Here is a 13,671-nt window from a genome sequence, read left to right on the forward strand (position 1 = left end):
ACTACCTAGATATTTCGCCAAAACTGTCAACCCTTGTAGGTTATACAGGTTAACCCTAACATAGGTTATAGAGGGTGCTAAAATAAAGAGTATTATCCCGCACTTGCTATTACCACAACTTTTTTTTTTTTTTTTCCTACATTTTCACGTACTATTTACATTTAGGTTAAGCACGTGAAACTTTTTGTGATTATTTTTTTCCCAACGGATATCAACATTTTACAACTTCCTTCAAATGAAGAAGTGATAGAATTTTTCAGAGAGACTGGAATTTTACTCAAAGAACGCGTTTGTAAAAATATGGTTTGTTTGGCCATGATATGAAGTTTTATAATTCAGGATTTTAATGGAGATCCAATGTCAAAAGTTGTCAACAAAAGTTTGGTTTCCGAACTGGTACGTGGTTTGAAAACAGTCATATTGAATTTTTTAAAGCTTTAAGATTTATTTACTTTTGGGCATATGAACAGTTGTCCATTAAATGGTGCTAAGATCAGTTGGATTTATCTGATAAGACTGTTATTGATTGGAATAATTATATGCATGAAGTGTGTGTGAAGGATTTGGAGGATAATCAAAATATTAAAATTGGAGGGCCCGGAATGTTTGTCGAAAGCCTTTTTACGCATCAAAAGAATAATCAAGGTTGTATCTTGCCACAGCAGTGGGACCGAACTGGTACGTGGTTTGAAAACAGTCATATTGAATTTTTTAAAGCTTTAAGATTTATTTACTTTTGGGCATATGAACAGTTGTCCATTAAATGGTGCTAAGATCAGTTGGATTTATCTGATAAGACTGTTATTGATTGGAATAATTATATGCATGAAGTGTGTGTGAAGGATTTGGAGGATAATCAAAATATTAAAATTGGAGGGCCCGGAATGTTTGTCGAAAGCCTTTTTACGCATCAAAAGAATAATCAAGGTTGTATCTTGCCACAGCAGTGGGTCTTCGGTGGAATTTGCCAGGAGACAAAAGAAACATTTCTAGTCAGAGTTCCACATCGGAAAGGCAACAACATTAATGCATGAAATCTAAAATAATATTGCTGAAAGCTCAACAATAATGCCATATTCGTAGCCTGGATATCAAACAGCGGAGATCATTGCTGCCAGTTTTAAACATTTTAAGGTGAATCATCGATACAATTCTGTTGACCCATCTACACAGACTCATACTCAACACAATGAAAGGATGTGAGGTTCTGAAAAATGGAGGAACAAGAGACAACGAGGGACAAGCCGCCATCATTTGGATACCTATTCAGCTGAATTTATTTGGCGGAAAAAACAGGAAGTGCCTTTTGATGCTATTTTGAAAGCTATTTCCCGTCACCTTTCACCAATAACTTCAATGTTTTCTTTTAACCAGTTTTAAGCAAGTTAATTTTAATTTTTTTCATTCATATTAAGTGTATTGTTTTTATATGTGTTTATAATATGTACATATTCAGGATTTTTGGTTTTTAAATTTTTGTTACTTTATAATTAGGGCTTTTATTTTTAAAATTTATAAACATAAACCAAAAAACACCAATGAAGATTTTTATCAGCAAACGTTGCCAAGGTTGTCGTCATAGTACATAAAGTAGTGATAAAAATTTCTGCAGAATTTTTGTCCCCCCCTCTCTCTTATGAAGAGGAAGAAAAGAATGCGGAGAAAATGTTCTTATTTAATGAGGGATGTTCCAAGTGTCACGATTAGGCAAACAGCATTGGTCAAATAATTTCCGTAAACATTATATGAACAATCTGCAAATGAACTTTTCAATTAAAGTCATTAAAAACTGTTCCTTTTTTTTCTCATGTTCCCAATTAAAATGCTGTGACAGTACCTAATTATATGTTTCATGTTGTGTCTGTTTTAAATCAGTTATATTCCACTGATATTTTGAAGGATATTTTTTCTTATCATTTATTGTTATCAAAATAGTCATGCAAAAACGTGATCACTAAGTAGCACCTACTGCACAATTTTTGTAATCAATGGGAGCTTAATCATGTCATTCAAATGCCAGTACATATTTGGGTATCAACCCTTTTGATAATCATTGATCCCCCTTTGAATTTTCATTGACCCCAGGTGGTCAATCGATCCTACTGGGAAACCATGTTCAAATTAACTCTCTGAATGGATTTGTATTTAAACAGCATTTATTAGCAAAATTTATATAATTACTTATTTTAGTCCCTATTTTCATAAACTTACATTCATTAAGACGGCATTTACATTATTAAAAAAAAAGCAAAATGTCTAAAATTATTAGCTAATAGCCACAATAGTTCGTAACCACATTTTAATTTAAAAAAATAAGCACCTATAAGCCCTTTTTAGCACATTTTAGGGAAAAAAAAAAATAAGCATCTGTCTAATTACATTATACACAACTGCATAACCTTAAAAGAAAAATCAGACTTGTAATTTAAAATATGAGCAATTCAGTATTTATTAAGAGAAAATGAGCATTACTCAACCACGGAAAACAATCGCACTCCTTTCTTTTAATTTTAAATGACAGCTCAATTTACAGAACTAGTTTATAATGAGAGGAAAAAAAAAAACTATACAGAACTAGATTATATTACAAGATTTAATGATGAAATTTCAGTTCAAAATAGAGAAAATAAATAATAATAAGCCATATTTATTATATTCTCTTAGCACCTAAAAATAAATACAATTTATTTTTCCACTCATATTAATATTTAAATATGAGGTGTATTCAGAAACTAAGTACCATTTTGAAAAAAAAAAATAGTAAAACAATTTTTTCGAATCCAATTTTATTTTTACATGAAAATACATGTCTTAAACTATTTTTCAACATAGTTTCCGCCAATGATCAAACACTCGTCATAGCGGGTGACCAGTTTTTGTATACCATCGTCATAGAAACTTCCCGCCAGTTTCAATAACCACGACTCCACAGCATTTTTCGTGTCATCGTCAGATCCAAAGCGCTTACCACCAAGCTCGCGCTTCATGTGCAGGAACAAGTGATAGTCGGACGGCGCCAAGTCCGGGCTGTATGGTGGGTGATCGAACTGCTCCCAATGAAACTGTCGAATTAACGATTGAGTGACACCAGCCGTATGGGGCCGAGCATTGTCATGGAGCAACACAATCCTTTACTGAACATTCCTCTTTGTTTGTTTTGAATGGCACGCCTTAGTTTTGTTGAAGTCTCACAATATTGTGCCGCATTAATGGTTTCACCTCTGGGAAGAAATTCAGTAAGCAAAACGCCTTTCCTATCCCAGAAGACAGCGCACATGATTTTTTGTGATGACATTGTCACTTTGAACTTTTGTTTTTTCGGAGAATGTGTGTGTCTCCACTCCATCGATTGTTGTTTCGATTCTGGTGTGAAATGACACACCCAAGTTTCATCACCTGTCACAATTTGGTTTAAAAAGTTTTCTCCCTCATCACTGTACCGCGTGAGAAATGTCAGGGCACTACCAAGTCGCTTTGTTTTGTGAACATCAGTGAGCATTTTTGGAACCCATCGGGAACACAGTTTGCGATAATTCAAGCGGTCAGACACAATTTCGAACAAAACAGTATGTGAAATTTGTGGAAATGCCTCTGAAAGAGTTGTCATTGTGAAGCGTCTGTTCTCATGAATTGCTTCATCAACTTTCCTTACCAAATCATCGATGACAACAGAAAGCCGACCACTCTGTGCCTCGGCGTGGACATTTGTTCGACCTACTTTAAACTTTCTTAACCACTTTCTTACCATTCCATCACTTATCGCGTATCCACCGTAAACTTCTGTCACTTGACGATAAATTTCGGCCAGTTTAATATTCCTCGCGTTCAAAAATTTAATCACGGCATGAATCTAACAGTCAGCGGGAGAACTAATTGTCTTAAACATTTTGAATGTGCACAGCAAACTGAAAACACAACATCGAGCAACCAAAATGGCGACAATTGAAAGTCAGTGCACAAGAAAGACTAGTGCGCATGCGCGGGATGCCTACCACAGAGCTGTGACGGCGCTAGAATGAAACGGTACTTAGTTTCTGAATACGCTGCGTAATTAAACTTAAATTCTGAACATTTTTAAAATTTTCATTGTGTAACAGTTTTCCCTTAACAGATATTGCAAGCAAAGTAATTTAAGCAAAAATACGTAAAAATAGGAACTTTTCTGAAATTGGAAGACGGAAAATTGCTTCATCCTTTAACAGTAAAAGCTTAAATAACTGGCATACTCGGAAATTGCTGAATATCTGAAAATTCCGAATAGTCAAGCGTAACTGGTAAAAAAAGAAGGGGGGTAGATTGTAGCCATTCTTTACCAGCGTTCGTACACATTTCCTTACGTGAAAATTAAGGACTTTTAAGGACCATCAAAGAAAAAATTAAGGACCTATCAGCAAACAAAAAAAAAAAAAAAAAATGAATAGAATAAAGCAATTATCCATACAACCGACTTCATGCTTGTAATTTCACTTTAAGAAACTAACAGAAGTGTGCATTATGCACTATTATTAAATTCACTTTAATACTTACAATAAAACAATTTTGAAAATTTAACTCCCTACAAGTTATGAAGTAGATAACATTAAATTAAGAACATAATTTCTTTAAAAACACGTATAAGTGTATTTTACACTAATAACAGTCACTATTTTAGAGATTTACACGATTAACTTATTTGATATTTATTTAAACACAGTCAACTACTATTATAATCACAATGTAAGAATATTTTGCAGATTAAAATAACTGATTTGTAAACATACAATTTATTTCCTTGGTTTTTTGAAAGATACTAGAATAATAAACTGAACAAGAAAAGATACAAAACATTTGTGCTTTTTATTAAATCTGAATACCTTTTCAGCTATTTTAACTAATTTATTTATGTCTATTTCCTTTTCTTTAACTATTCTTCTAATTTAATTTGCTTTGATAAACAAATCGAAATCAATGTTCATGCTGGTCTCAGCTTCATCTGCTAAAGCATCTACTTCTTCATTAATATCTTTAATTTCCCTTTGAAGAAATTTTTTCTTCTGCTTCATGTAATCAATTTCTTCCTCAATGATATTTCGTTTTCTCTTTGAATTTTCAGATTTAGTTAAAGATTTTTGTTCTTCTAAATACTGCATATATTTAGACCTTGCAGAAGCTGCTGCTGATCTCATTTCTTTATTAATTTCGATATTAAGAACACCTCCAGAAAATTTTATGTAATCAAATACTGTGCGTTGAAAAATGTATGATGAGTCAATTAAATTTTCAATTTCAATTGCTTTATTTACAGAGAAGCCCCTTTCCACAGAGGCCTGTCCACGTGACAAGATAAGAATCATTTTCACTATTGCCCATACTTTTGAATAGTGAAAATCATGAAATAAAGAAGTGAGAAATGTGTCAAGAGAAAGATTTTGAGGATCAAAAGTAGAAAATTCACGTAAATTTGTCTTAACTACTTTGTCTAGAAACTCTCCAAACAGCAGCAGAATTTCATCCCAATCATCTTGTAAAACACATTTATTCTGCATTAATACCGTTAGAACTATTTTCATTTTGTTCTGGGCTTTTCTGGACTTTTAACCATCAATTGTGGGTCTATACAAGATGTATTTCGAATAAGAGAATAATTTATTGGACATTTAGACATTAAGTGTTGTACTATTGTTAAGACACATTGTTGACCTTCTTGTTTCAATGCAAAACTTTCAGCTTGTGAAATGTCCTCCTTGCGGCATTTATCATTCATTAACTGCTCAGCAATGAATCCCAAATAAACTTTACTTTTATCATTATAACAATTTGGATCATTAAAATTAAATTTATAAAGATTTTCTGCTTTAGTTATTTTTGAATATTCTAGTTTCAAAATTTTGAAGTCCTGAAGGCAATCATTTACAAGTTTTAAGATATCTTCAGCAAAAAAGGGAATAAGTGGTTTATCACTTTGATAATATTCAAAGAAAGGCAATAATATTTTTGACAGAGAGAGAAAAAAATTTAATTTTATAAGAAATGTTTTACCTTTAGTTGCCTCCAAAATATTTGAGAAGGATTTCGATGAATTTTTTTTAAACTTACCCATTTCAACTTCTTTAATGTACAGTAGCAAGTCATCCCATATTTCAATGGCTCTTTCAACTGCTGGGACATTTTGCAACCATCGGTAAAAGCAGAACTTCACAGGTAGTTTTTTTAAGCCAGATATACTTAAAAAATCTTCACATCTTGCAGGAGAATCTTTAAAAATCCAATATAAGGAGGATAAGAATGATGGAATGTCCCAGCCAATTGATGACATCCTATGCTTGAAAGCATTGTTAAGAACGTGTAAACCACATGTCCCTAATGTCAAGCATTGAACGTTATATTCTTTTGTCAAGTCATGTTGCAATAAATCATAAAATTTCCAGTTTACTGCAGGACCATCCATCGATATTTGTAAGAGTTTTGACAAGTCTAGTTTTTCAACACATTCATAAAATTTGGATAAAATAATTTCACTTGTTGCATGCCCTATAAATGCAGAAGTAAGGTACTGAGTTCTGACCTTATTTTCGTGATGCCGGTACCTCACATAAATATCTAGTTGCTTCTTTTGATTTGTCAGATTAAGAGTCTCATCAAATAGTAATGTAAAAAACTCAGCATTTTTACAATGCTTTAGTAACAAAGTTTTAAATTAAGGGCCAAGACCAAAATAACAGATATAAGCACGTTTCTTTTCACCACTTGAAAACTATTTTGCGATGGAACTATCCGGGAACATTTTAGTGAATAACGGCCCAATATCATCACACGATTTAAAAGAATAGTGGCTTTTGATGCATTTCAAAAAGCCCACAACATTTCTGCATCTGTAACTTCAGATTTGAAAAGAAAAGAATTGATTTTATTATTTTCTACACTTATTGATGTTGAATTAGCAGTTACATCTTTTCCTGAAGTAGATGGTTCTAACTTCATGATACTGACAAAATTCATGATACTGTTAGAAGAAACTCTGCAGTTGAGAAGGGAAAGATGTTTTGCAGCTAAAAGGGACATTACATGCAAGGCATTAAGTATCGCATATATATGTATATAATGTATATATATATATACATATAAGAAGAAATCTATATATATAATAAGAAATGTATACTGAAAATATACATTTTTTACTATATATATATAATATATACAGTACATATTCCAAGATCCAGACATCCAATATCTGGAATGATCTAAAATCCGGTCCTCAAAACCACCGCCAACCAATTTTTTAGGGCTTTTTTGGAGGGAAGGGGTATGCTTTACGCATGCACATTAGATTTTTTTCCTCATCATAAAAAACCATGCCAGAAATCCCGATTCTTAATCTCAGTTTGGCGCTAAATAAAATATCTCATTAGTGAAGAAATAATTATTTTAGCATAAATTTGTATAATTAGTAACTTGACTCCATAGCTGCGTATCTGCTTGGCATAATCTCATACTGAAGCATTTATTAATTTTACAGCAACTAATATTTTATATCCTTGATGCCGAAATCGCGAATCATTATTTATTGTGTTTTGCTTTCATCACTGCATGTTTATCAACGGATGACAACTTGAGTGATGACTCATGCAGCGACGCCAAATAACACAGTATTATCCGATTACAGATTTAAGTTTAATGCGCTAAAATGTTGACAAGGGGAAATTTAACAGAAATTTTTTTCCTTATGCTAAAAATAGATTTTGTTAATGATACTCATAGGACAAACGATTATATTTAGTGCTATTTGACTTAAGAATAACTGATTTGTTATTCACATAAAGCCAGAACCAGTGCCAGAGCTCACATGGCCGCACCAGGCGGCAGAATTTAGGGAAGTTAAACAGAAGTTTTTCATTGCGATGACAATGCCCCAATCATCAATCAATTAACGGAAGGCGAAATCTGTAGTGTGGTTTTAAATCCAGAAAATACAGCTACCGATAGTGAAGAAAGTAACAGAGAGGTTAATGAACGAGAAAAAATTTTGATTGACAAGTTATTCGGAATTCTCGACACAGCAATTACAGGACTTGAACAATGGAACTTAATAACTCAACAAGAAATTATATGTCTATAGTATTAGTCTAAAGTATTAGCAGAGAAAACAAATCAAACAACTCACATTGAAAGAAATGTTTAATAAAGTAAACATATAAATATTAAGCTCTTTTCTTTTGTAAATTTTGATACCCTTTAAATAATAAATGCTTCATTGTTTCATAAATCATGATTTCATATTTTCAATTTTATAATTTCTACGTGCCATCTTAGTAGATTTAAAATGATCTAATATTCGGAAAATTCTCAAATCTGGGATCGCCGAAGTCCCGAAGAGTCCAGACCTCGGACTTTGTACTGTATAAATATATATATATATATATATATATAATACGGAATGTATATTTTCAGTTAAACTTCTACCCAATAACTTTAGTAATTCATGAAAGTTAATTTTGCGTCTAGTTAATTCAGGAAAATTAGTTTCAATTAGTTGTTTTCAGCTTTAAAAATATTAAAAAATTTAATAGTTAATTCAGGAAAATTAGTTTCAATTAGTTGTTTTCAGCTTTAAAAATATTAAAAAATTTTTAATTAGTTAGTTATTTTCAACTAATAATTGTATCGCCATTAGCAAAAATTATGCATTACTATCAACAACATAGGTTTAAACCAAATACTTAATTGTCTATTGAAGCTTCAAAACGTATTTCCGAGCTTCACTTTTTCTCGGCTAGCGTTACCGAATTCGCCCTTGGCGACCTAAAATCGAAATGGAACCAACAGATTTCCCGCGAAAACGATAACAGACCCTCTGCAGAAATAAACTCATAAACCCGATATCCCATACATATAGTATGTGCAAATATATATATATATATATTCGATTACTTTCACTTTACTTATGCCATTCCGAATATCATTCCTTAGAAAACTAATCTGTGTTAAGCCACACTTATGCATTTTTTAAGTTTATCTATACTTCAGCAGTTACTGCAAATATATTATTATAAATATTTATACATATGCTCATAATATAAGCATACCGATCATTAAAAACACGAATATGAACTGACCACGTGGAACGAGAATGCAAATTATTAAAATCTTGATAGAAATTCAAACGTGTGTAGTATTGGGTGGGAGCAAAAGAAAATACGGAATGTACCGGAATTTTCTATCGCTTTCGCAATTCTTTGACCAATAAAACGACGTGCACCTGTCTGTACTCGCGCGCACCAAAGGTTATGTTAATGGAGAGAAAGGGGTGAAAATCTATTTCTGGGAGTATAATTCAACATCTGACGTTCCACATAAAGAAGAAAAGCTGTTTATTTAGTTTCGGCTTTAGTACAAGGAAAAAGTGTGCGTTCGTTAAAAAAAAAGGCACTAAATGCCAAAAAAAAAAAATTGCTTTAGAGAAAAAGCACCTATAAGGGCTTTTATATTTTATTTACTAACATAAGGACTTATAAGCACTTGGAAGGACCGCTACGAACCCTGCTAATATGTGCCAAGTAACAAAAAACCATGGCCAGATAAAGCCAGTAATGCCTCTCAGAAGGTTAAATAAAGAATGAATCATTCCTTCAAACTTTTGCCAGAATGATTAATGTAAGTTTGGTTAGATCACAGTCGACATGAAAATATGCAAGTACTCACAAAACAAATATCTCTTTCTTACCTATATGAGCGTCCATCTTTGCAATAAATATATAAATAAAATATATCTCTGCATTCAATATAGTCAATCAAACCAACAGGGATATTGAAAAAAGTTCCTTCTACATGGTACAGCCTGTATTCTGTCAAGATGAGAATTCCTTCTGAAGTACGCCCCCTGAATAAACCACCCTCTCCGGGCAACAAGTTAAATGGAACTGTATATATACCATCATCAGAAATAAATGTATTCACTGGATAGGCTTCACGAGACACCAAGACTTCAATGCTTGCTTCATCCATTACCTACAGATAAATTAAATAATATTAATATAGCATAAGGAATTAGCACATTATTTGTAAAGCAAAATGCTATTATAACTTTTAGTGTTCAACAAAGAAACATATGCACCGTCTTATGGTTCATTTGGCATTAACGAGTAATAAATGGTTACTGATTTATGCATGTGCAAGAAAACGTTCATTGTAACTGATCTGTATATACATATTTTTTCTAGTCCTTTTTTTAAATAAAATAGATTTTAGGGTTTGTTGGTAATTCACATTTCTTCCACAAGTGAAAATTCCTGCAGATCCTGAAGGAGTTAATTCCTATTTATTTAATAAACAATCAGTATTCAACATGCTTGGTTTTTGTAAAAAGGCTTTCGCCGATTTCTACTATTTTGTTAGAACACTACAAAATGTAAGCTATATTTTAATTTAGTTAACTTTTTCTATCTTGCCTCGTTTCAACTTACAACTCCCTACCAGAATAAGTTTTGACTAGCCTATATTTTAAGGTGCCCTTGGATTACAGCCAAGTTGTTCTTTCATTTATGGCAATAAAAAATTAAAAAATAACATTGGTTAATTAAAAAATAACTGAGTAGTTGAATGCTATGGATTTGAGTGATGGAAAAATATTTGTAAGGGCTTACTTCTGCATTGCATAGTGTGTGCGATGGTAAAGTGGGTGTTTGGTGGTATAGACCAAAAGAGTAGAAGGTTTTTTTTTTTTTTTTTTTTTTTTTTTAAGTGGTTGAGGACAGGAGAAAAGAAACTTTGTTGGATGTAATTAAAAGGCATATTTTACCTGGAACAAATATTGTAACGAACTGCCTGAAGTCATATGATTGTCTTTTTGATTATGGCTTTGTTGACTTCTCAGTAAATCACGTAGTGACATTTAACCCGCACAGGACTAGCATCCCATATAAGCGATGCAATGATTTAAATCCTACCTGCCCAGCATCGATTATAAGTAACTTTAAAATGGAACGATTATTTGAATATTTAAAAGCCAGTAGATGGGCTAAATGGTAACTGTTTTCACATAGGTTGATTCATATGGCATTTGACCTTCATGTATAAGGTATTTCTCCCGCCTTCTTCGTATGCCTTCGTGGTATGGTGGTCTGCACGCTGGGCCGGTATTCCAAAGGTCCATGGTTCGATTCCTGGCGAAGGCGTTTATTTTTCATCTTTCCTGCCTCCAAAATACCTACTGTCTCGATAGTGGTGCCCGAACTAAAAGGGTATTGAATGATGCTCCACCCAGGATTTGGCCATTGGGTCCCCTAAAAATCCCAATTGCCCTTTAAAAGGGGGAGTATATAAGGTATTTCTCCCACCTTCGTGGTGTGGTGATCTGCCGCTGGGCGGGTATTCCAGAGGTGCGTGGTTCAATCCTCGGCAAAGGCGTTGCATACTTTTCATCTTTCCTGCCTCCAAAATACCTAATGACTCTACACATGTACTGGCATTAGTTTCTGTGCTTCTGGTTTTGATAGACTTATTGATATAAACAAACTGTGAATAAAAGCTCTTTATAAGTGTGCTTGTGAATTAAAGGAGTTCAGGTGTTATTATTTATTTTGTTAGGATTTTTTTTCGCTTTTGTTCTTTGCTTTTTTCGTTATACGAATGTGGGTAACTGCATCCAGCTCCTTGTTTTTTTTTTTAATGTTGTTTGCTTTTTTTGGTTAGGAAAGTGCAGCAGTAGGTGTAACGTCGCAGAACTTCAAGACCAGTTATCCTTTTCTCTCTTTATGTTGAAACTTAACATAAACTTTCTTGGTTAATTAAAAAATAACATTACAGCATTATTACAGAAGGGGAAAGACTATCAGCTTTCTCGACGCATAATGCTTTTTACTCGCTCACATTTCTCAGGAAACAACCAGCGTTTTTGTTTTTCTTACTCGATTTAATAGGTCATTATATATAATGCTTTAAATTGTCATTATATATAATGACCCAGGCATTATATTATGATATATAATGTATTTACATATAGAGTAATTATATATAACGCATATATTGACTTGATCAGTAACGGATATCCTGCCACTAGGGGTCTTTCCTTGATCACATTCTGGTATCGTAGCAGACACTGTTTTTCGATCTACAAAAACAGGAAGCTTTCTAATATAAATCTGATGTCACACAGGGTCTGAGGATGAAATATTTCTGAGTGTCTTTTGAAGACATTTTGGGACATGTGTTGGGGTTATATACAGTTGCATTCCGTTATCTATGGCTAAGAGTCTAAGATACCATCTAACTGGAAGACATTTTCCGAAAATTTGCGTTGACAGAAAAGGTAATAAAGGTAGGAGAAGATGCATTGTGTGCGCTAAAAACAAGGAAAAGCGAAAGCAAACAACGTATTTTGGGTGCAAAATATGCAATGTACGCCTGTGTGTTGATCCTTGTTTTGAATTATTCCACACACAGCGGAATTTTTAAATTGGAATTTAATTACCTACAGGTAAGTCTTGCTTAGTTTTCTTTTTACTTCCTTGTACGAAGTAAAAACGAAGTATTGTAATGAAAATATCCATTTTGACCGCTTTCGAATGCAATTTAATGATGTTTTTATGTGATATCTGTACGTAAGGACAGAATAAAACACTCTTTTCCTCCAAAAAAATTATGAAACAGCTTTAAAATGAATTCTGAAGAGAATTTTTTGTGGCATTTGTACGAACATATGTATCCCAGGTAACTCACAAACGAGTAGCCTCAGAACATTGAAATTTTGTATATAGGACTACTATAACATGTAGATGTGCACCTGGTATTTTGGTTGCAATCAGCAGCGCCAAACGTATATAAATATATTTATATATATACAGTCAAAAGTCGTTAATTCGGACACCCATAATCCGGAATGATCTATAATCCAGACCTCAAAGCTAAAATCTTTCTGCGCATGCACATAGGCGTTTACGCATGCGCGCAAGACATTTCCCACTGCGCATATGCGTGTGTGCAAGCGCAGAATACGTTTTCGTGTGCGCGTTTAATGTATGACGGATGGTATAAGCTAAAATTATCTAATTATCTATTTCAGTTAATGTTGATAATTGCCTTGTTCCTTAATCTTCGAATTGGATCCGGCTTATTTTTTTTGCAGACTGTAAGAGCAATTTTATAAAAGTAAGCTTGAACTTTTGATTATGTCAAATAGAATTTCCGATGCTGGAGCTTCCAAAGGATCTACAAAACAAAAGTATGTTTCGATGTCCATCAAACAAAAAGTGGAATTGCTACAAAAAATGGATAAAGGCATATCCTTTGTTTATCTAACCGTTCCGAAATCTGTTTATCAATTTCACGCTGCTCTGCGCGGGGGGGAGGGGTCGTCGCGGCGCGCAATGAACTGGAAGTTGATCTGTCAGCACTATCCTTATCTTCACGGCAGATGTGTTTATTTTATTCAGCTTATAATTCCTTACTAAATGTAGTATTTCATCTCGATGTACTCTGTCTTTGATATGATTTAAATCAAATTCCTCGTCATTATAAATATCACGAATACACATTAAATAGTTTTTTGGTTGCAATTTTCTAATTTCGACTATGCGTAACGTATGCTTTACGCATGCACGTGTTGAAAGAAATGTTTAATAAAGTAAACAAATAAATATAAAGCTTTTTTTTTGTAAATTTTGATACCCTTTAGATCATAATTGCTCATTATTTTAT

At 33.1% G+C, this 13,671-nt stretch overlaps 1 protein-coding gene across 5 annotated transcripts in view; it reads right to left on the reverse strand.

The window, feature by feature from the left end:
* The window catches only part of LOC118182008 (phosphatidylinositol-3,5-bisphosphate 3-phosphatase MTMR3), a 194,761-nt gene that overhangs the window by 163,322 nt on the left and 17,768 nt on the right, over nt 1–13,671 (reverse strand). For all 5 annotated transcript variants that reach the window (XM_085818549.1, XM_085818533.1, XM_085818543.1 and 2 more), the window contains one exon: nt 9,701–9,984. In XM_085818549.1, coding sequence (XP_085674675.1) covers nt 9,701–9,981 — 281 coding nt within the window. In that variant the 5' untranslated portion in view covers nt 9,982–9,984. The remainder of the gene's footprint in view (nt 1–9,700; nt 9,985–13,671) is intronic.

The sequence above is a fragment of the Stegodyphus dumicola genome, chromosome 1 (genome assembly GCF_044657685.1).
Source record: "Stegodyphus dumicola isolate Sdum_Otavi_A_Nest chromosome 1, ASM4465768v1".
Lineage (NCBI taxonomy): Eukaryota > Metazoa > Arthropoda > Arachnida > Araneae > Eresidae > Stegodyphus > Stegodyphus dumicola.